Below are 24565 nucleotides of genomic sequence, written 5' to 3'. Positions count from 1 at the left end.
TGGGGAACGCAAGTGGAACTCAAGTGCTGTAATTTCATAGCTCATTATCTCCAATCTTTTAAAGAATGGAATAAAGGTCATTCAGTGCGGGAGACACCCTGGTTGATGACATCATCTAAAGAACACACAAGCTTCCGTGAGTAACCAATCTCAACAGCAGGATAAAAGCTAGGTGTGGAGAAACCCTATGTCTATTTAGAGCCATGCTTCATATACAAACTTACTTGAGATGCAGCTGCTGGGGCAACCTTTGATGTTGGTGCTGAAGAGCAAGAAAACCCTTCTGACAAAGCATCAAGAAGTTCGCTTTCACTCAGGGCCTAGAAAGAAAGAAAAAAATAATGAACAATAAATATTCTCCTTAAAATTACCTGGTAACCAAGGCAATATTAGGGTTACCTCCTGTTAGTGTTAGAATTATGGAAGGAATATGCCAATCTAGTTAGGCCAGTCTCCAGCTGGAATAAGTTAAATGCTTAGTAAACACTTCAAAAAATGTATTTGAACAACAGAACCAGTAGAACTATCTACTTAAAACCTCTGAAGGTTTTTTTTCACCCACCTGAGGTTTTTCTTGAGGTTTTGGTAAAAGCGGTTTCCCATCTTTATCCTGCAGAGAACATATGCCACTAGTTAATCATTACTGTACTATGGCAACTCATTAAATTTCAAACACAATTATTTTGTGGTCAATTCAGAAAGTCAACACTAGCAGGTACAGAGCTTGTAAAATAGTTCTGGACTCAGCATTGTTTTTTGGTAACCAGATGCCTACAGTTCCCAGGAATGCCTTTTACCAATTGCATGCTTTAAATAGGCTCTCCCCTTCTTGGACAGAGGAGATCATGCTATGCTGAACCATGCTTTTATAACCTCCAAGCTTGACTGTTGTGATGTGATGTGCTGCATGTGGTGCTATCCTTGAATGGTGACCCGGAAGCTTCAGCTACTGAAAAATGCAGCTGCCCATCTCCTTATAAACGTTGGGAGGTGTGAATATTTATTTATTTATTTATTCATTCATTCATTTATTTCATTTCTATACCGCCCAATAGCCGAAGCTCTCTGGGCGGTTCACAAAAATTAAAACCAAACAACACACAATAAAACAATTTAAAATATATAGAACATTAAAACCACAATATAACAATACAACCACAATAAAACCTAGCAGCAGTGCAAGAGTTTAAAATACAGATTTAAAACAGCAAAGATAAAAATTTAGAAAGCTAAAATGCTAAAATGCCTGGGAAAATAAAAAGGTCTTCACCTGGCGCCGAAAGGAATACAATGTAGGCGCCAGGCGAACCTCACTAGGGAGCTCATTCCAGAGCCGGAATATATTCAGTCTGTGTTGCATCATCTGCACTGGCTGCCAGGATGCTTTCTATCCAAGCTCAAGTTACTGGCTTTAACTCTTAAAGCTCTTCATGGCCTTGGATCCGTATGTATCTTGGAGTGCCACTCTCTATACAATGTGTGGGCAACGTATGCCCCTTCAGATGTTCTGGCCTACAACTCCCATCAGCCATAGCCAGCATAGCCAATGATAAGGAATGATGGGAGGTGTAGGCCAAAACACCTGGAGAGCACAAGTTCCCTACCCCTGCTCTAGCCAATGAACTCATACTCCACCAATGCAAATACATACACTGAAAAGTTGACTTATAATCATATCAAACGAACTGCCACAATTTTCAAGGAAGTTACTAAAAAAATAAAAACTTACCCTTTTAACCAACTCGCCCCCCACCATGCAAGAAAACGAATTACCTTTGCTTCAATCAATCTATAATCAGGAGGGATGGTTTCTTCATCTTCTCCTAGTTTCTCACGATCCTCCTGTTTTGCTTTTTCCTTGGGAATGGGGAAGAAACAGGAACCCTCTTAATCATAACTGGACGCTTTATTTAGTGATGCAGTTTCAAAATATCACATGTATCACATAGTATCCAAGCATACAAAAGTTTATAAGCCACTTTCTTTTGTTACTGAAGTTTGTTTCAGTTAACTAAAATGCAGCATACTGGAACTGTAATTATTCTACTATCTTTATAAAATACTAATAAATACAACTTGCACTGTGCAAGCAGAGATATGTTCCTGGCTGGAACTACAAATCCCTCTCCTCCCTCAACAGAAGCACTGTTAAAGTGCATCACAGGAAATGCTCTACAAATCTCCCATTTTTAGACACGTTCCTGGATGTCGCAGCAACATTTCTTCTCGCCTTACATGAGGCATCCTCATGTGTGGCAGTGCTGGAATCCCACAGCCCATCTTTCTATCCCATTAATACCTTGACCTGCTGTGTGCTGAGCTCTGCCCACTGTTATGGCAGACTTCCATGTCCCATATGTTGGAGATATAAGTTAAAATATCTAGACTGTGTGTGTACCAGAAGTTAGTTTTCTATGTGTTGTAGTTGTTCCTTACAGAGAGAAAGGGAGTCCCATCAGTTATAGACAGAAAGACAGATCTTAACTAAGGCCAGATAATTTTTTTACCTTCACCTTATCCACAGCAGGTTTTTTCTCTTGTGGATCAGGCTCTACTTTTCCTAGACTTCCAGATAAGGCTTCCAGTGCGTCATCAGGTACATGGGAGCTCTATAAATAACATTATTTAGATCAGTTGTTATTAAAAAGCAATGTTTGCAAACAATGGTTCTAGCTGATAAATCTAATTATTGAAATCTAATTACCAAATATTAATATAAATAACTGTCAGATTAGGAAGCAGGAAAGCCTAATTAGTGCTACCTGAATTTATCAATCAGTTCTCCGTACAGACTGTAGACAAAATCCACATAGAACCTTCCCCAGCCTAGACCACTTAAAATAACAGGGTCTACTTTCGCACAAGCTTCATTAAGTTCAATGGGGCTTAGTCAAGAGAAACTCCCAACATTCCCAGTCTTCCCAAAATTGGTGCTCTCCAGGTGGGTTGGACTACATCTCCCGACACTCCAGCCAGCATAGTGGCAGGTCAGGAAAGGCTGCAGTACACCATACTCATGAGCATTAAACATACCCAATAGTTAATGAGCAGAAGCAGATAAAACCTACAATCTCATTATTCGAAATGCTAAAGGAGGAAAAGTTTCAGACTGTCAGAATTCCCAAACAGACAGTTCTAAACAGAGAGTTTAGAATTCAACCCTTGTGACAATGGACCTTTGATGTGAATGTTCATAACTGGTTACTCACTGGAGAAGTTGCCAAGGGAGCTGAAGACTGCACAGAATGAACAGCAGCAGCGGTGACTTCTTCTGTAGAATTTTTTTTTGGCTCAGCTGCTGAAGGCTTCTAAATTAAGAAAATAACCGACACAGATAACAAGATTTATCATCATAGAACATACTTCATGTGGCTTTATGAGCCTGATATAGACACAGATATGACCAGATTCTACCAACTTCAAGATAATCACATACTTAATTTAGCAAACTCTTGAATATATCATCTTGATTATACCCAAGGCAGCATACCACTTCTAACTAGCAAGATTAGATTCAGGTCAATTTCCCATTTTCCACTTTGAGGCATACTTTCATGTCCAGTGTGGCTGGTGCCCCTGAAATGTGGGCTCAGAGTTTGATCCTTAAGAAGTTACTCACCGTAGACCCTCCCGATGGAGCTAAAGATGGCACTGGAGGAACTGCGGGAGAGGCAGCCACTTTTTCTTTAGGAGCCTTTGCAGGCTCAGGAGCTGCAGGCTTCTGGAAGAAGAAGACAGCTAATGAATTTTGACAATTAAGAAGTGTTATTGGTTGAACTCCACCAAAACCAGGAGAGACCAAAGCTCTGCTCCCAGTGGGCAGGTTGGCTCCATGGTGGCCTAATGTACCTCTGGCTAACCTACCAACCTCACAGACCCTTTGGTCTGCTGGAGTACAGGCTCTGGGAACAGTTGCAAGACACCCAACCCTTTTATGGGCTCACCCCACCATCCCCACCCACAGGCCTGGCATGCTCTTGCGCTCACAGATAGTACATCTACACCTTGTCTTCAGTAATGTACTCAAGAGATATAAGGCAAAGAACGAAAGAATGAAAATGCTGTGCTTGAATCTTTAGTTGTCTTCTTTCATCTTTAACTGTTAATGTGTAATACAACAAAATATTTAGGATTTTAAGATAAGCCTCCTAGACAAAAGAAACTCACCTTAGACTCATCAGCAGATTTAGATGGTTTTGATGTTTCTGTGGGAGGAGGAGGACAGACAAAATCTTTCGAAAATTCATCAGCTAGGTCAGACTCGCTAACAGGCTGTAAAACAACAACAGAAGTAAAATGGTTAAAAAACTAAGAAGTTAAGTAGCACTGATGCAGCATTAATTACATATTTTTAAAGACTGCCACAAGAGTGCCATTTAACAATGACCACTTAGAATTGCTACCAGAAACTTCAAAGAAAGAAAATGGTTGCCGCACAGCTGGATCTCTGCTTAACGATGCTCAGGATCATGCATGCACTTCTCTGCAATGGATGTGGATCTACATAACCAGCATTGCACGGACCACCTATTTGTGGACAGGGAGCCTGACTCCTGGCCTCCTCCTCTCTGCAGATTCAATCTACCACCTGAACAGGCTGACTGTCACAGTGCAAGCTAGCAGCACAGGCCACCTGTTACACTGCTATGTATATATCCTATACATGGACAGCAGCAGGCATAGGAAACATCAGGGCTTGCTCCAGTTGCCCCCCCACACACACATACACACACACACACACACACCACAGGGCTAAGTGCTCTGGTGGAAAGGAGGAGTGAGGGGCAGGCAAAGGTAACATCAGGGCCTGCTCCAGTTGCCCCCCCCCACACACATATACACACACACACACACCACAGGGCTAAGTGCTCTGGTGGAAAGGAGGAGTGAGGGGCAGGCAAAGGTAACATCAGGGCCTGCTCCAGTTGGACTGCCCCCTCCCCCTCAGAGATGTAAGGGAAGAGGACCATTCCACCAACACTGCTGACAGTCTAGCTCATTTGTTCCTATTCCCCCCACCTCTTTTGTGTGTACGTCATGTTGTTTAAGATTGAAGCCTGTGGCAAGGGACTGCCTTTTTTGCTGATTGATTATAAGCCACTCTGGGAGCCTTTTTTGGCTGAGGAGTAGGATAAAAAATACTTGAAATAAATAAAAACTATATAATGTTTGCAAAAATCAGCCTCTTGATTTGATTCAGCCCTCTTAGAACTATTCTATTTATAAGGCAAACCAGGAGTATGCTAATGTAATTATGCCATAAGGCAAAGCTTTGAAACTCTGAGTTAAAGATAATTGGCTAACTGTTCAGTAACTGAGTAATACATGTTTGCAATGCTGCAATGGCAAAAGGCTACTCCAGTTATAATATCAGGATGTGTACCTCTGAACTCAAATATTCAGTTTGCTGTAGAAACTGAAACTGAAAGGGCCACTAAGAAATCCATCTTAGTGAAAAACGTACTTTTGTAGTTTACTATGCTTTCCCCTGAAGAATCTCAAGTGTTACTCAATTACAGAAAATAATCTGTACAATTCAACTTGATCATTTTATCTGCAATACAGCTAATGTAAAGTAAATCAAATGAATGTACTTAATTACCTTAGGTTTTTCTTCAGGTTTCGGCAACAAGGGCTTCCCATCTTTATCCTAAAGTTTAAAGTATACAATGACTTTTAATCCTGCAGTTCACATTACACCAGTTTTAAAGATACTCTAAATAGAGAATATATAGATGTACTCCCCACCCCCCACCCCCAAATCCTAGTATTCTTCACAATGGAAGGATTTTCCCTATAGTTTCTCTACTGAATATATTTCTTTTTGTAATGCCACTATGTTAGGATAGCTAAGAATGCATATTTAACTGGCAAAAGAAGACCCACGCTAAAGGAAAAGAAGAAACTATTACCAAAATAATTAACGGTTTTACATTTCCCTGCCTCCATTTTGAAAATACACATAGGTAGTAGCCAAGAAATGGTCACAATTATGCATTTTTTCTAATGTGGAAATGGTCAGCTGCTTCTTCTCTGAGATACATCTCAATATATCATAGAAGGGTTTGGAGTCTTGCCAGACACATTTCAGAGGCTCAAATGATCTGTTGACATGAACACACCCCTTTTCCTGTCCTGCCGCTTTGTTGCTGCCACAAGCAGGGGCAGTGAAATGCTAGTGTCATGAGGTCACATCACCCATCTTTTACAATGACACATCATTAGCACAATGCAGGTCAATGGTGCACATGCATCTCTGTGTAACATGCAGTTTGGACCTCAGACCATCTCACATTAGAAAAATACACATCAGGCATTGTATTATTTCTTCCCAACAAACATTTTCAAAAAAGCTAATAGGGAACTGCAGTGTCACATGGTTCTGTCAGTAATGAAAGCAAGATGGGGGTCTCCTTAGAAAGAGAGTGAGCACTGAGAGCTGAAAGAGCTGCCCTTGTCAAAGCATCCCGATATTAATTCTCTTTCTTTCTGTGGGCTCAGTATGACAAAATTTAGGGACACCTGGCATTACAGTAATGTTAGTAAGATGTGAGATGCATCCAATTCAATTTAGTTTTCTAAAACCAAATCCCCCCCTGGGAAAAAAAGACAAATGTATAGCACAGGCAACAAAAACGGGGGGGTTAGAAAATTACCAAGGCTGGTTTTAATCTGTAGTCCGGAGGAATTGTATCATCACGTTCACCAGTTTTCTTCTCTTTTCTTTCTTTGGCCTTTGGCTGAATAAAGAGAATCAGAACGTATCAACACAAAAATGGCCTTGCTGGTTGTTTTGTAACAGAGATGGAAGCCAAAGACTCAAGTTCACTCTGCCCAAGAGAGCCACTGAAGAAGATATTCGAAACATATTGAGCACAAACATTTCTATACACCTAGATATTTCCTCCCCGTTTTTCCCCTTGTATTTCATACCTTCCTGATTTTTCTTCCTATTTCTCTCTCTCTCTCTCTCTCTCCCCAAAAGTAGTCATTTCTGAATTTATGACCCTTCTAAATTGGATTTTTTATAAACTAAATAAAAGGACATGCATATTACAGAAGCAAAAAAGCTGAAAGAGCTGACAGCAACAAGAGAAAATAAAACCTAAAAGATGCTATAAAGGAATATTTGTATTCTCAGAAATGGCCCAATGTGTTTCTAGCTTGAAAGACAGAAAGTACTTGAAAAATAAGAACACCTTCTTTCTGTTGCGGGACGTATAAAAGGATAAGCTTTAAAAGAAAGCTAATAAAGTTGAAATGCCTCAGGCAGTTTCTGTAAATAAAACTATTCCTTTATAGCTCCATTTTGAATATTTTATCTTGTTTTTGCTATACATCCTAAGGGCACAATCCAGCCAAACTTTGGAGGTTTTCAGTCCCATTGCTTTTTAATGGCAACATTTTTTAGCATGGGCTCAATGCTTACATTGAAGTCAACTCTGGTCATTTGGCAGTTATAAATGTAAGAAATAAACCTAAAAGTGATGAAACTTCAGTGGGATTGTGCTCGTAGTACCAATGAATCGTGTAAACCTACACGGTATCAAGACGTCTAGTGCTTGTTGTTGTTGTTCAGTTGTTCAGTCGTGTCCAACTCTTCGTGACCCCATGGACCATAGCACACCAGGCCTTCCTGTCCTCCGCTCTCTCCCGGAGCGTGCTCAAGTTCATATTCATTGCATCGGTGATGCTATCTAGCCATCTCATCCTCTGCTGTCCCCTTCTCCTTTTGCCTTCGGTCTTTCCCAGCATCAGGGTCTTTTCCAGAGAGTTTTCTCTTTGCATTAGGTGGCCAAAATATTTGAGCTTCAGCTTCAGTATCTGTCCTTCTAATGAGCAGTCAGGGTTGATTTCCTTTAGGATGGACTGATTTGACCTCCTTGCAGTCCAGGGGACTTGTAAGAGTCTTCTCCAGCACCACAGTTCGAAAGCATCAATTCTTCGGCGCTCAGCCTTCCTTATAGTCCAGCTCTCACAGCCATACATTACTACAGGGAAAACCATAGCTTTGATTATACGGACCTCTGTCGGCAAGGTGATGTCTCTGCTTCTTACTATGCTGTCTAGGTTTGCCATAGCTTTCCTCCCAAGGAGCAAGCGTCTTTTAATTTCATGGCTACAGTCACCGTCTGCGGTGATCTTGGAGCCCAAGAAAAAAAAATCTGTCAAAGCTTCCATTTCTTCCCCTTCTAAATGCCAGGAAGTGATGGGGCCAGATGCCATGATCTTAGTTTTTTTAATGTTGAGTTTCAAACCAGCTTTTGCACTCTCCACTTTCACCCTCAACAAGAGGCTCTTTAGATCCTCTTCGCTTTCTGCCATTAGGGTGGTATCGTCTGCGTATCTGAGTTTGTTGATAATTCTCCCGGCAATCTTAATTCCAACCTGTGATTCATCCAACCCAGCGTTTCTCATGATGTACTCCGCATATAAGTTAAATAAGCAGGGCGACAATATGCAGCCTTGTCATACTCCTTTCCCAATTTTGAACCAATCAGTTGTTCCATGTTTGGTTCTTACTGTTGCTTCTTGACCCTCGTACAGGTTTCTCAGGAGACAGGTAAGGTGGTCTGGTACTCCCATCTCTTTCAGAATTTGCCACAGTTTGTTGTGATCCACACAATCAAAGGCTTTAGCATAGTCAATGAAGCAGAAATAGACGTTTTTCTGGAATTCTCTTGCTTTCTCCATGATCCAGCGAATGCTGGAGATTTGATCTCTAGTTCCTCTGCCTCTTCGAAACCCAGCTTGTACTTCCGGTAGTTCTTGGTTCGCATACTACTGAAGCCTAGCTTGCAGGATTTTGAGCATAACCTTGCTGGCATGTGAAATGAGCGCAATTGTGCGGTAGTTTGAACACTCTTTGGTGTTGCCCTTCTTTGGAATTGGAATGTAAACTGACCTTTTCCAGTCTTGCGGCCACTGTTGAGTGTTCCAAATTTGTTGGCATATTGAGTGCAGCACTTTAACAGCATCATCTTTTAGGATTTTAAATAGCTCAGCTGGAAGACTGTCATCTCCGCTAGCTTTGTTGTTACTAATGCTTCCTAAGGCCCACTTGACTTCACTCTCGAGGATGTCCGGCTCAAGTTCAGTGACCACACTATCATAGCTATCAGGGACATTCAGATCTTTCCTGTATAGTTCTTCTGTGTATTCTTTCCCCCTCTTCTTCATCTCATCTGCTTGTGTTAGGTCCCTGCCTTCTTTGTCCGTTATCATGCCCGTCTTTGCACAAAATGTTCCCTTGATATCTCTGATTTTCTTGAAGAGATCTCTAGTCTTTCCCATTCTGTTGTTTTCCTCAATTTCTTTGCATTGTTCATTTAAGAAGGCCTTCTTGTCTCTCCTTGCTATTCTCTGGAACTCTGCATTCAGTTGGATATATCTTCCCCTTTCTCCCTTGCTTTTCGCTTCCCGTCTTTCCTCAGCTACTTGTAAAGCCTCATCAGACAGCCACTTGGCTTTTCTTGCATTTCTTTTTCTTTGGGATGGATTTCGTTGCTGCCTCCTGAACAATGTTACGGACCTCCGTCCATAGTTCCCTAGGCACTCTATCAGGTTTAATCCCTTAAATCTATTCCTCACCTCCACTGTATATTCATAAGGGATATGATTTAGGTCATACCTGAATGGTTTAGTGGTTTTCCCTACGTTCTTCAATTTAAGCTGAAATTTTGCAAGAAGCAGCTCATGATCTGAGCCACAGTCAGCTCCAGGTCTTGTTTTGACTGACTGTATAGAGCTTCTCCATCTTTGGCTGCAAAGGACATAATCAATCTGATTTCGATATTGACCATCTGGTGATATCCATGTGTAGAGTCGTCTGTTGTGCTGTTGGAAAAGAGCGTTTGCTATGATCAGCGTGTTCTCTTGGCAAAACTCTTATTAGCCTTTTTCCTGCTTCATTTTGTACACCAAGGCCATGCCTGCCTGTTATCCCAGGGATTTCTTGACTTCCTACTTTAGCATTCCAATCCCCTATGATGAAGAGGACATCTTTTTTTGGTGTTAGTTCTAGAAGGTGTTGTAGGTCTTCATAAAACCGATCAACCTCAGCTTCTTCGGCATCAGTGGTTGGGGCATAGACTTGAATTACTGTGATGTTGAATGGTTTGCCTTGGATTCGTACTGAGATCATTCTATCGTTTTTAAGATTGTACCCCAGTACTGCCTTTCCCACCCTTTTGTTGACTATGAGTACTACTCCATTTCTTCTGAGGGATTCTTGCCCACAGTAGTAGATATGATGGTCACCTGAATTAAATTCACCCATGCCTGTCCATTTTAGTTCGCTGATTCCCAAGATGTCGATGTTCAGTCTTGCCATCTCATGTTTGACCACCTCCAGCTTACCTTGATTCATTGATCTTACATTCCAGGTTCCTAAACAATACTGTTCTTTACAGCATCAGATTTTCTTTTCACCCCCAGACACATCCACAGCTGAGTGTCCTTTCAGCTTTGGCCCAGCCACTTCCCTCTTTCTGGCGCTACTTGGAAATACCCTCTGCTCTTCCCCAGTAGTATATTGGACACCTTCCGACCTGAGGGACTCATCTTCCGGCGTCATATCTTTTAGCCTTGTGATACGTTCCATGGGGTTTTCTTGGCAAGAATACTGGAGTGGGTTGCCATTTCCTTCTCCAGTGGACCACATTTTGTCAGAACTCTCTGCCATGACCTGTCCGTCTTGGGTGGCCCTGCACGGCATAGCTTATGGCTTCACTGAGTTACGCAAGCCCCTTCGCCACAACAAGGCAGTGATCCATGAAGGGGCACGTCTAGTGCTAGTAATCATGTATTTATCATTGATAAAGCATTTTATTCACCTATTCAGATTTATTGAGATGGAAGTCCTGCTGTGTTCAATGGGGCTTACTCATAATTAAGTGTGCACAAAATTGCAGCGATAAAGTGTTTTACAAAAAGTCATAAGGTAAAACTGCTTCTTAGCAAGAATCTTCTCAGTCATTCTTTCACACATTCCCACTCTGTGGAAGCCACGCTGCATTTCAGAACAGGTACACCACTACCTGCTACGACCTCAGGTTTCACAGCGCTCTTAGAAGGTTCTGCTAGCAACAGGTAAAAGAAGAGTATTTTGCTGATGGTTTCAGATTTTTTTGCAGTGTAAATATTACCTCTTCAACTTCTACGATGGAGCTTAGGTCTACTTCAGGTTCTGGTTCTGGCATGCCAAGTGTATCCACAAGAGCATCTAGGGCGCTGTCACTAATTGCCACCTGTATTGTAAAATTAGCATATGATTATGCATTTTAAAAGTAGCAGATGTCTCATCATATATCCATGCATACTATGATCATTAGGACTGAGGCTAATGATAATTCATGACACCGATGAATTTGACTTTATTAAATAAGAACCATTTTCACATACTGTAATCTAGGCAGCGTAGCTAAAAAAAAAATTACTGTGTAGGAAGGTAAATTATATTCTTTTGCTATTGGGCAGCATTTATTTTATTTATTATCAGCAACATTTATATGCTGCTTCTCATTCAAAACAAATTCCAAAGCACTTTACAAAAGAATAAAAACAGAACAAAAACAAACAGCCCAAACACACACACACACACAAAATAGCATCATGAGGTTTGCACAGAGATAGCTCATGGCTGGGGGAAAGGCACAGCAAACACATGTCAAGCCGGTCTGTGAGGTCCAGCTGTTTGTAGTTAAGAAAGAATTTCAATTGAGCCACTATGACAGAGGCTTGTGAATTTTAATAATACTAAATCCACCCTACGTTTTGAAACTTGGTTCAAAGTATTTGTGGTCCAACAGCTGTGGGCTCAGGTTAGTCAACTGATTTACACACAACACAATACTAGAAGCCCGGCTGAAATGAATTCCCATTTATTTTAGCAGAACATGACTGGGGGAAGGGAGGGGTCACCTATAAGGTGCACCATTACAGTCTGATTCCAGATAAATAAACGACAGGTATTATTTCCAGCCACCTAATATTTTACCAAATATTATTCCACATCTGTATGTATCAGATGAATATGGTATTATAAATGTATTGCTATGCTCTGACATTCTTAGACATGACATCCTTAGCAGGCAACAGGAAAGGTTATATCACAATAAAACCCAGTATAAGGAGAAAGGAAAAACAGCGGCCATGCCAACACACAAACTGCACACAGTGAACGTTTTGTCAGATACCGAGAAGAAATGAATCATATCCTGATTTAAACAACCCATGTAATTAACACTTTGAATCTCAACAATCACGTCTCTTTAAAAAGTGTATTGTGACCACAAATGAAGTGAAGCTATGTTCAAACTCTGTGTTGTTCATCCCACAATAACCCAGAGTTCCGGGTTCAGATGTCATGAGAAACAACCCAGGGACGGTGTTGCTTATCGCAGAGGGAGTGGGACTGTGTGAACCAGTTGCCTGCTCCCGCTCCATTTTCATCAACCCATAGTTTGTTAACTGTGGGTTGTTATCGCTGTGCAAACTGGGTCTACGTGAAGCCCAGAGGGTCTTTGCTTGCCCAACATTTCTTTATATACAACCCTGTAATGCTCTTTCAGGATACCAGGTCATGAAAGGTTTTACTTGCTTATTTTGAAAAATCAGACTACTTAGCATAGAAGGGAAACATTTATACCTCTTCCAGTTTTGGTTTCTTCTCTTTAGGAGGAGCTGAGCTGCTGACCAAAGTTGTAGACTGGGCTTGTAAAAGATCACCTTCTTCTGCAGGCTTCTTTTATAACATAAAAGAATTTAAACACATTAGGACATTGGCATACATTGTGAGACAAATTGTTAAAAATATCCTTCCAGATTTCTATGTTAAGCCTAATAGGCATTCCTTTAAAAGAAAGAAAAATGAGTACCTCTTTTGGCATGACATTCTTCTCTCCAGCAGATGGTACAGCACTACAAGCAAAATCAGTTGACAGAGCATCTGCAAGGTCATCATCTGTCATTGTTGGCTAAATGAAAACACAAATTGGGTTACACTTATACTAGTTGGCCAACAGCAGCTTACAGTTTGTGGGCATTTATTAATTGCACATTTATTCATGCAGAGCTGCACTTAAGGTTGTCAGCTCCTGATCTGAAGACATCAACTGCTGCTGTAACAACTCTGTGGCAGTAGTAGATAATGTGGGGAATGGTAGTGGACTGCAGTGGCTTATTTTTCCAGTCTTCCTCTGCCACCCACTGTGGAGCAGCAGTAGAAGGGGGAAAAGGGTGGAAGAACTCACCACTGCAGCACTGGTGTGAGAGGCATTTTTCTCACATAGATATCCATATGTCCTTGAGCTGTTAGAACAGGTGCTGTCTCAAGCCACGGGCTGGCACCTACCTCTTTGCTCAAAATTAGTTGATCAGGAGACTGCTTGTTGAAATAAAATATTAGATTTCAATACATCTTTGCTGGAAAACATACTACAGTACTCCTCTGGGTTCTAATAGAAACTATTTTGATTTAGCTGTTCAAAAGAGTCTTTCCTCACACAATTACAGTGTTTGTCACCAAAATCCACCACAACTTTGGGGAAAGAAAAATGGCCAGAGACACCAGATATTATCAAGTTCTCCAGACACTATGCTGACCAACAGCATGCTAAACACTGGTTGTTCCAAATAAAGTTATTAACTCATGTGATCCATCTTTCCTTCATTTTGTGAGGCTAACACTAGACTCTAGTCATGATAACCTTTTAAGACCAGTGTGCAATCCACATCCTATTGAAAGCAACTGCAGAATTACAATTCTGGATTGCATCTTCAGTCGGTTGCTTGCAATTTTGACCTATGGCTTCTATATCAGGAATGGACAAACTGCAAAATATGGTCTGGATCTGGATATCCAGTCCATGGTTCACAGGCCTCCACAACATACAGAAGTGTGCATATCTTCTGTGTACAATATATGTATCCGTTTCTAGAGTCTACCCACTGACTCAATGGAAACTGAATGAAACCAAGATCTTTCAGCTTTATCCATGCATACTCTACAGTTGCATGTTGTTGTTCAGTCGTGTCCGACTCTTCGTGACCCCATGGACCATAGCACGCCAGGCCTTCCTGTCCTGCGCTCTCTCCCACAGCGTGCTCAAGTCCATATTCATTGCATAAGTGATGCTATCTAGCCACCTCATCCTCTGCCGTCCCCTTCTCCTTTTGCCTTCAGTCTTTCCCAGCATCAGGGTCTTTTCCAGTGACTTTTCTCTTCGCGTTAGGTGGCCAAAATATTTGAGCTTCAGCTTCAGTATCTGTCCTTCTAATGAGCAGTCAGGGCTGATTTCCTTTAGGATGGACTGATTTGACCTCCTTGCAGTCCAGGGGACTCGTAAGAGTCTTCTCTAGCACCACAGTTCGAAAGCATCAATTCTTCGGCGCTCAGCCTTCCTTATAGTCCAGCTCTCACAGCCATACGTTACTACAGGGAAAACCATAGCTTTGATTATACGGACCTTTGTCAGCAAGGTGATGTCTCTGCTTCTTACTATGCTGTCTAGGTTTACCATAGCTTTCCTCCCAAGGAGCAAGCGTCTTTTAATTTCATGTCTACAGTCACCGTCTGCGGTGATCTTGGAGCCCAAGAAAAAAAAATCTGTCACTGCTTCCATTTCTTCCCCTTCCATATGCCAGAAAGTGATGGGGCCAGATGCCATGATCTTCGTTTTTTTAATGTTGAGTTTCAAACTAGCTTTTGCACTCTCCTCTTTCACCCTCAACAAGAGGCTCTTTAGATCCTCTTCGCTTTCTTCCATTAGGGTGGGATCATCTGCGTGTCTGAGGTTGTTGATAATTCTCCCGGCAATCTTAATTCTGACCTGTGATTCATCCAACCCAGCATTTCTCATGATGTACTCTGCATATAAGTTAAATAAGCAGGGCGACAATATGCAGGCGACAATATGCAGCCTTGTCATACTCCTTTCCCAATTTTGAACCAATCGGTTGTTCCATGTTTGGTTCTTACTGTTGCTTCTTGACCCTCGTACAGGTTTCTCAGGAGACAGGTAAGGTGGTCTGGTACTCCCATCTCTTTCAGAATTTGCCACAGTTTGTTGTGATCCACACAATCAAAGGCTTTAGCGTAGTCAAGGAAGCAGAAATAGACGTTTTTCTGGAATTCTCTTGCTTTCTCCAGGATCCAGCGAATGTTGGCGATTTGATCTCGAGTTCCTCTGCCACTTCGAAACCCATCTTGTACTTCCAGTAGTTCTCGGTTCACATACTGCTGAAGCCTAGCTTGTAGGATTTTGAGCATAACCTTGCTGGCATGTGAAATCAGAGCAATTGTACGGTAGTTTGAACACTCTTTGGCATTGCCCTTCTTTGGAATTGGAATGTAAACTGACCTTTTCCAGTCTTGTGGCCACTGTTGAGTGTTCCAAATTTGTTGGCATATTGAGTACAGCACTTTAACAGCATCATCTTTTAGGATTTTAAATAGCTCAGCTGGAAGACTGTCATCTCCGCTAGCTTTGTTGTTAGTAATGCTTCCTAAGGCCCACTTGACTTCACTCTCGAAGATGTTCGGCTCAAGTTCAGTGACCACACTATCATGGCTATCAGGGACATTCAGATCTTTCCTGTATAGTTCTTCTGTGTATTCTTTCCCCCTCTTCTTCATCTCATCTGCTTCTGTTAGGTCCCTGCCTTCTTTGTCTGTTATCATGCCCGTCTTTGCACAAAACATTCCCTTGAGATCTCCGATTTTCTTGAAGAGATCTCTAGTCTTTCCCATTCTGCTGTTTTCTTCGATTTCTTTGCATTGTTCATTTAAGAAGGCCTTCTTGTCTCTCCTTGCTATTCTCTGGAACTCTGCATTCAGTTGGATATATCTTCCCCTTTCTCCCTTGCTTTTTGCTTCCCTTCTTTCCTCAGCTACTTGTAAAGCCTCATCAGACAGCCACTTTGCTTTCTTGCATTTCTTTTTCTTTGGGATGGATTTCGTTGCTGCCTCCTGAACAATGTTACGGACCTCCGTCCATAGTTCCTCAGGCACTCTGTCTATCAGGTCTAATCCCTTAAATCTATTCCTCACCTCCACAGTTGCATACCAGAAGCCAATTAAGCTGGCACAGTTGTAATTAAGACAACTGAATCTTATTTATAACACCAAGACTACTTAAGTTCAACAGTGGGTTGGATTTAATTTAATTTAATTCAGACTAAATTAGTCCCACTTAATCATGACTAAACTTGTCCTGTTGATTTCAAAGGGACTAAACCATGACTAATCTAGGGCATCTCTACACCAGCATCTCTAAAATCCTACATTTAAAACAGGGCTTTCTGTTTCTGTTTTAAATGCAGGATCACAGTGACTCCCTTTTTCACCTGCTTCCTTTCCCCCCTCCCATTTCCCCCTCCTTCTCCCCATATCTGAGTCTTCCATTAACTTTCATTGGTCTCCCTCCTCTTCTTGCAGCTTTTCCTCTTTTTACAGTGGAAACTCAAGCGGAACACAATGGGGTAATTTGATAGCTCATTATTTGTGATCTATTTAAAAATGGAACAAAGGGCATTTAGTGCAGGAGACGCCCTGGAGGATCACAGCATCATCTAAAGAGCCCTCAAACTTCCATGAAGGAGCAATCTCAATCGCAAGATAAAAGCTCAGTGTGAAGAAAAGCCCTAGTCTGGATCCATCCTGTTGATTGCAATTTAAGATATAAAGCACAGACACATGTAAAAAGAGTCCTTAAACCAGTAATAATGCCCATTTTCACAGTTCGTGCTAAATAAACTAATCATACCTGAGATCCTCCCACTGCCACTGGTGGGGGAACTACTTTGCCTTCTCCTTTACTCTGAAAAAGAAAATTAGTTTTGTGATTATTACTGCTACCAGTTCACAGCAAAGAAAACATCTGAAGTAGAGTTTTGGACCAATTACTTACCTCCAATAGTTTTCTATATTCTGGAGGAATTGTGGTCTCTCGTTTGCCCAACTCTTCTATATATAAGGAGGACATTGGGTCCTGCATCAAGTAAAAAGTTATCTTTGATTCTTGAAATTAATGACTAATTTATGAATATACACATCTCATTCATATAAAATTCCAATTTACTAAGAAAAAAAGAAGAAATTCACCATCATATACAGGCACAGCCATAGCTGGCTGGAGAATGTTGGGAATTGTAGGACCTTTTTCTATCTAATGATGCATAGGATTGTGCACTTAAATATATGTTTATCACATAAGCTTACTCGTTGTTGAAAACAGCAGTGCACAACCAGCGGCCTGGAGGCCACATAAAGTCCCCCCAAGGTCTTAACTATGGGCCCCGCATGGGGGCCCTGATCCCCTGCTGCAATTGCTGCTGAATTCCCTCCTCTATTCCCTCCCTCAGAGATCATCATACAGATTACTCTTTTTCCGCCACTGCTACCAACAAGGAAAAAGTGATCTATGTCAGGATTGCGGGGAGGCGGGGCGGGGGAGCATGTCTCCACTTCCTCCTCCAGAGATCCTGACATAGATCACTCTTTCCTCACTGCTAGCAGCTATGGGAAAACAGCAATCTGTATCAGGATCAGTATGATACAGCCTGTGACTCCTGAGCCAGCATCATATGTTGTACCTTCCTTGTAGAAAAATATTAAAAATTCAAGAGCCAAACATAATCTGAGTTTAAACATTATGCAGCACAGTTAGTCCCACACTTTGGTCAACTGAACCACAGTTTAGATGATCATAAACTACCCAACATGAGCCTCAAGCTCACACATTTCCCCTCCTTCTTCTGTTTGGCATGTAAGAAGAAGAAAACAGGAAGCTTGCACTTTAGAACAAACCACAGTTCTCTGTTCTGTATCAACCAGGGGAGCCGTGGTTTTGTTCTAGCTACAGTGGTTTGTTTTAACTAACCAAACTATACAGGGCATTAAAAGCATATTTGGATTTACATTCAGGTTTTTTTAAAAAATGCAAATAGCATCAACTAAGGGGGCTGATAATTATCAAGACCACAGCAGGCTTAGAGGAGAGAATCAACTTGCTGTGGTTCTGAAGAAAATCCTTCCTCCGAAGCTGCTATTTGCATTGGGAGGAAATCCTCCATTGGTGTCAATGGAGGTTATCCTCCCAAAGCAAGTAGCGGCTTCAGAGAATGGATCTTCCTTAGGACCACAGGATGGGATGTAAGAATTACATTCCCCCTCCTGCTGCAATTGAGATAATTACACCCCCCACCCCAGCTGATGTTATTTGGCCTGACATTAAAAGTGAAAAGGAAAATAAAGACATATCTAGTTTGTCCGTAAATGTGGTTACAGTAACTCACAGTTTGATGTTTGTGAATAGCAGGGAACTGAAGTTTGTTCTAAAATGAGAACAGAAGCTCTCTTCCCTTCTGTCAGTTATAGAGGAGAAATAGGGAGGAAATGCACAAGCCTGAGGCTCATGTAAACTTGTTTGTGATCACCATTCCAAATCATTGAATCAGACCCCACTACCTCTCTCTCCAAGTTGTTGGGAATTCTGTTATCTTTTATTCTTTTCATAAATTGGGCTTGAAGCCTAGACTGTCACTTGAACTCTGTTTTCTACCATCTAAATTTAGAAAAGGATGCCACCTTTTTGCAGCACTGCCAGTGGTATGTACAAGCCTGTTTGCTTATTAAAGATGTATCTGCACTCAGTTCCAGGCCAGCCTACCTTCCTAGGATAAGGTCAGAAAGTGAAAATGTACATCAAAGGAATATTCACTAAAGGAGAGAGCAGAATTTGAAAAAGTGAAGGCAGATGCAGCATATTTCTGAGCATCTCAAAGTATATTTACAAAGTATATTGTAATGGGTCAGGAAAATGGATCAGGAACACCTCAGCACATTGACCTGGTTCGCATGACACAGTGCTGGTCATCATGGGTTATTCAACTTCTGACAAGCCACAGTACCTTTGGGCACCACTTTGCATATCCAACCTGCACGTGAGGGTTGTCATGTTGCATGAATTGGGAGAGCATGGATTATAGTCTGTTCTAGGGTTCTGTGAGGGTTGTTTAACCCTCACATAACTCATAGTGGTCGCGTTCACACGACAACCCCCAAGTAGGGGTTGGATGTTCAAAATGGCAGCCGCATGCACCCTGCATGTGCCACAGCATCACTGCGAGTTAAATAACCCATGGTGGGCTGGTGTGTCATGTGAATTGCAAGTCCAGTTCACAAGTAATGACAGCGAATCCGTTAAATAAACCAAGGGCTGTCAGGGGTGAGCAAGCAAGAGCGTGCTGCCTGCAGCGTGCCAGCCATTTCCACTTTTACTCCACAACCCACAATCGTCTCATTTGTAGGTTGTGGAGTGTGATGTCCAAACCCAGACTGATGGATTGTTTAGCCCCTAAACAACCCAGGAGTCCAGTTCAGATGTCACACTCCACAACCTACAAATGCATCGATCGTGGGTTGTGAAGTACAAGCAGAAGTTGAAGGTACGCTTTAGGCAGTGCACTTGCTCTCTCCCACTCACGCACAACCCATGTGTTGTTTAACCAATGGATTGTCATTACATGTGAACCAGGTCTGAGTTTCTGAAAAGGCAATAACCACCACTTGAGAATCTGTGTGTTGCAGATCTCCCCAATCACTTTTCTACACACATCCAGCAGCATGAAAGCCACTTCTCTATGGCATGATCCCATGTTACTTGTGTGTGTGTGTGTGCGCGCGCACACACACAAGCGGGAGAGAGAGCATGCACATGCAATCATGTGAAAAACTGGTATTTTCCATTCAATTTGTTTATTACCTGCACGTGACCCCTCAAGTTTGGGAAGGGTGACAGAGCTCCTCATACAATATAGGGAAAAATACACCTATTAAAAATTCAATTCAGCTACTTTACCTACCTTAAGTTTCAATCCTATATATATTTACTTGGGAATACACTCCATGAGATTCAATGGATCATACTTCTGAGCAGACATGTATAGGAATGCACTGATGGTTATACAATGATTACATACACACACGTGCAAGTGACAGATTCAAGAAGTTGACAAACAAAAGCAAACAAAAGGAGGGGAGAGGGGAAAAACGAATAACTGAAGTAGAAAGAGTGCATCACAGGACAACTGCATCAGAGACTTCTATGTCGATTAAAAACATGAAAAATGCATAAGAAAATACATGAGAAACATCCAAACGGATGTTTACAATGAATTAATATGTGAAGAAGCCACAAGACTGAAGTGCTATGTGTCCAAAAATAAATATAGCTGAAAAATTTAGTCGCCAAAAAATGTGCGCATGTACATTTACAAGAAGATAGCTCAATTACCATTCTACTTCACTCATTATTTTGGGCTAACGTTATGTGAGTGAACCTCCGCTTGTAAAATGGGGGTTTGCCTTCCCCACCTCCTTCAGAGCAGATTTGGGGAGCACATGGGGGACTGCAGGAGGAGAGGGTATTTGATCCACCAGTGGTCTCTGTTCCACTGGCAGAAGAACACCACTGGATACAAATTCGGTTCAAATTCATTCATATACCAAAACAGTCACTATCTCGGACAAAGGAGCTCACAACTGTAGGCCTAATAAATAAGGCTCCTCAGCTCTTATATAGGAGATCCCATACCGAAACTTCTGGTCCAGTATATGCAGGAGCAGGCGGTTCATTTTCTTCAGGACCTCCAAGTGTATCTATTAAATCATCTAAGGCAGCATCTATATCAGACTAGAAAAACAGATTTTCACTTTTTATAAGGTATGACACAGATTTTTTTTAATGTAGTAAGTTATTCCTGACAGTTTTCTGAAACAATATGCACTTAGTCATAATTTATTTTTTGCACAGCCCTCATGAATCAAACTCTAAATATTTGAGAGTTCTCGTTTTAACATCCATGTAGGTGCCTGAAATTATAGGTGGGCTTCAGGCACTTTACAAACATAAACCAACATAAAACAGGCTCAACAAGGAAGCTCCCATGAGTGAAAGAAAGACATGTAAAAGCGATGAAACTGCACAGTCCTGTAAGCACCTACATGGATGCTAAAACAAGAAATTTCAAATATTTAGAGTCCTGTAGCATCAAAGATATTGCATTAGATCCTGGTTTTATTTTATTCTTTTAAATATTCTATAACATTTTTCCACAGAGGTCATCAAGGCGGTGTGCAATAAATCAAAACAAAAACAATATCACCATAAAAACATTAAAATCAACAATAAAACCATACTACAAAATTAAGACATTAACGATGTAATCCCATGTAGGTTTAGACAGGAAAAAGACCTACCGCTCCCAGCATTATTCTCCCCCACCCTGCATTCAAGATCGTGATAGGTAGCCCTCACTTCAGGAAATCAGAGGTTACCCCAGAGCTTCTGGGATACTTGCTGTGTGCACCATTTTGGACTGTGTCAAATGCAAGCCCTCAGTAGACCAGCTCCATTCTGTCTGGGGAACACAGCTGGTCAAGCCAAAGCAGCACAGGAGCTGACTGTGTACCATTTTCAACCTGTAAGGTTGTAAGCAGCACTCAGCCTAGTCACCCAATCTAATCAGTGACCATCATTGAGAAAAACTGATCCAGGACTGGTGCTAATCAAACTTAAAGCACAAAGCAAAAAGATATACAACTCTTTGAACATCCCCGTCCAAAGGAAAGAAAGGTTAGAAAAAGGTACAAAGTAATCTTAATTACAACTTTTTCAAGTATTCTTTGTCAGATGATTCATACACAAAAACCATATGATGTGGATCAAAACTGACTGGTTATGCATATTTTTAAAAAAGAACAGCAAGGTTATCCATGCTAGATGATTACTGAGATTTAGAAAAATGATTGCTTTAGTAGTGGACAATTTTGTATTGTTCATGATCTAACCAGAGAGCAAATAAATATTTGCTTACCTTTTCAGCTGGTTTAGTATCTGCAGCAGCTGGAGCTGGGGTTGCCAATTTCTTTTCTTTGGTCTGAAAATAAAAATGCATTTCTGAGAGGTAGCAGATGACTCTATATGTTCCCCTGATTAACAACAACACTAAACTTACCTCTGCAGATGCAGTAGTCAAGCCAGCAGCTGTAACTGCTCCAGCTATGCCAGCAGCTGCAACAGCTGCCTTGGCAGCCAATGGTTTTTTGTCAGTTTTAGCCTGAGGTAGAGAAAAAATAGAGGCCCATATGAAATTTTTCTTGTAGTATTTAAGACAGCCCAAGCGATAAGCACATAAACCCTAATCAAAAGTAACCTGTACTTCCAAATAGAACTTAAAATCAAATGGTTACAGCATGCACATAATCCTAATAATGATTTAATATTGCAAGAATACCATAGTTTTGACATAATTTCCATTTCTGGTTAATATTGTTTCTGAAGTACAGTGACACTTAACAACTGTATACAGAAAAAGACTGCAGTGCAATCCCTATGTTGTGGAATTAAATGCTATGTATATTTCTATATCATCCTTTTTGTGGTTATCCTCAACACCACTCTGACATTATGGCATCAGCTAAAAAGTAGCTGGTTTGTACTGTTAAGTCAGCTTTGGCAGATGTTGTGATGTATTCAATATGACCAAAGAGAAACCACCTCATTTTGCCCAATCTAGATCACACCAATACTTTATTTTATTTTTAATCTGCCCAATAAGCAGCGTTCTCTGAGGGGATTACAAACAGCTAAAAGATTACAATGCCACACAAACAGTTAAAATATAAAATACAATACAAATATTTAAAAGAATACAATACAAAACAAAACAACAAACATCACAGGAATCAATACAACAGCCATAAAAATCTAGAACTAGGTCTCTAAAATGGCTAGGAGTAAAGAATTTTCCATGCGCCAAACAGATAACAACATAAAATAATGAGTCACCTTTCAGCCCAAATCCCCAGGTGACTTAGTTGAGAAGTGTAACAATTTTAAAATGTTAGAACAATTTAAAAACTTTAAAACAGCACCTGCAGCAGAAACTGAGAGCAGGAATGAATCAGAGTGCAGGACTAAGAGATTTAAAATACTACAAAGCCTGCCTAAAATGTTTTAATAGCCTGCCTAAAACTGAACAAAGAAGGGGCCAGTCTAACTTCCTTTGGGAGAGGCTGCCACAGAGAAGGCCCTATCCCATGTTTCCACCAACTTAATATTTCTTGGCCGTGGGACACGGAAAAGGGCATCCAAAGAAGATCTTAAATTATGGGCAAGTTCATATGAGATGGGGCGCACTTTCAGATACCCTGGCCCCAAGCAGTTTAGATTTTTATAGATAAGCACCAGCACCTCGAATCATGCCTGGAAACTAACTGGCAGCCAGGGCACTTCATACAAGATCAGCATAATTTGGCCTACAAAACATGCACCAGAAAGCAATCTGGCCACTGCATTTTGTGCTAGTCACAGTTTCTGAACACTCTTACAAGGAATTATATTAATGTTCTGTAAGTTACAGTATTTTGCAGCACAAAACACAATCACATTCTGTGTTACAATGTAATTTATAATTGGTACACCTGGAGCATATTCCTGCCTGCTGAAAAATGCAGAAAAACACAAAGCACAAACCTTGGGTCAATTTAGGTTGATAAGATGGTATTAAGGTTTTGCTCTGGTCCAATTAACGTTGCATTTCACTCTATTTGTCTCTCTCAACCTTTGGGATCAGCTCTCTACACCAAAATTTGGCAGTGCAATGCAAGAGCTTTCTTCAGAGGGATTTCCCATGTTACCTTACCTTTGGTTCGTCTACTGATGTCAGCTGTGTTGTTGACTTCTCAGTATGACCAGGGACTGCTTTTCCAGTACTTTGTTGTTTAGGTTCCGTTTCCACAGAAGGTTTGCTTGGGCTTTTTGCCTGCACAAATTAAATACATAAATTAAGAATACCTTTACATATATTTGTGTTGAACAGAATTCTGTAACTATAATATATAAAAAATATTACCCCTCCAGGGTCTTTTTGTTTCTCTTCAGAGGGATGCTTAGTTTGAGAATCGTCCGGCTGTGTGTATACAGACAGCAATATAAATAATTAATCAAACTTCTCTGATTTTTAAGGTAGAACAAATTAATCTGCATGATGAATAATCAACTTTGTCTCTTTCACTGAACAATATAAGATTCAATACTGTCCAAACTAAAAAGTTGTGTGTATCACATGGCTAGGATTTCCTGCCAAACCAGCTACAATAAAATAGGGGTGCACAACTAGACAATTGCCTCTGTTGAAATGTTAAGTGCAAGGCCAATTGAGATGGGCACAGCCCCGACGGCTAAGCCATCAATTGAGATTTCACTTATTGCACCCCACCTCTCCTCTATCTTTTCAGCCTTCCACTCTTTCCAAAGGATGACAACATCATAGCATTGAAATGAGGCATGTTTGACCTCTCTTATCATTGCAAATGATTCTGTGCATCTCATTTCCTGCCCAGCGGTGGGGGACAGCTAGGTATTCCTTGGTGGGGAACACAAATGCTTTGCATCATCTGATGCCTGCTGGTCAGCCAGCTGGCCACTTTAAGACTTTAGAAAGCCCTCTTCCACCTGTTATCTTGCCCAAGTTGAATCATTGGGCTTTTCTACATGAT

General features: G+C 41.1%; 1 protein-coding gene across 44 annotated transcripts in view; it reads right to left on the bottom strand.

Moving 5' to 3' along the window:
- Positions 1-24565, bottom strand: part of CAST (calpastatin) — an 86058-nt gene that overhangs the window by 13731 nt on the left and 47762 nt on the right. For 27 of the 44 annotated variants that reach the window (XR_014787660.1, XR_014787661.1, XR_014787663.1 and 24 more), the window contains 19 exons: positions 23920-23976; positions 23710-23829; positions 22021-22122; positions 21880-21942; positions 20598-20696; positions 16911-16991; positions 16767-16820; positions 12879-12977; positions 12650-12745; positions 11148-11249; positions 6657-6740; positions 5603-5650; positions 4168-4272; positions 3620-3721; positions 3210-3308; positions 2508-2609; positions 1774-1857; positions 563-610; positions 225-320 (listed from right to left, as the gene is read on the bottom strand). Coding sequence is in view for 36 of the 44 variants with exons in the window: in XM_084833706.1 (XP_084689832.1) it covers positions 225-320; positions 563-610; positions 1774-1857; positions 2508-2609; positions 3210-3308; positions 3620-3721; positions 4168-4272; positions 5603-5650; positions 6657-6740; positions 11148-11249; positions 12650-12745; positions 12879-12977; positions 16767-16820; positions 16911-16991; positions 20598-20696; positions 21880-21942; positions 22021-22122; positions 23710-23829; positions 23920-23976 (1641 nt within the window). In the remaining 8 variants the exon portion in view is untranslated. The remainder of the gene's footprint in view (positions 1-224; positions 321-562; positions 611-1773; positions 1858-2507; positions 2610-3209; positions 3309-3619; positions 3722-4167; positions 4273-5602; positions 5651-6656; positions 6741-11147; positions 11250-12649; positions 12746-12878; positions 12978-16766; positions 16821-16910; positions 16992-20597; positions 20697-21879; positions 21943-22020; positions 22123-23709; positions 23830-23919; positions 23977-24565) is intronic. The other 17 variants (XR_014787662.1, XM_084833708.1, XM_084833711.1 and 14 more) reach the window with 3 other exon arrangements.

This window comes from Heloderma suspectum, chromosome 2, assembly GCF_057233095.1.
Source record: "Heloderma suspectum isolate Gila_16-S chromosome 2, 16-S_ref, whole genome shotgun sequence".
Classification (NCBI taxonomy): Eukaryota; Metazoa; Chordata; class Lepidosauria; order Squamata; family Helodermatidae; genus Heloderma; species Heloderma suspectum.
The sequence above is the reverse complement of the archived record's forward strand: the minus strand, read 5'-3'. Positions and strand labels throughout refer to the sequence as shown.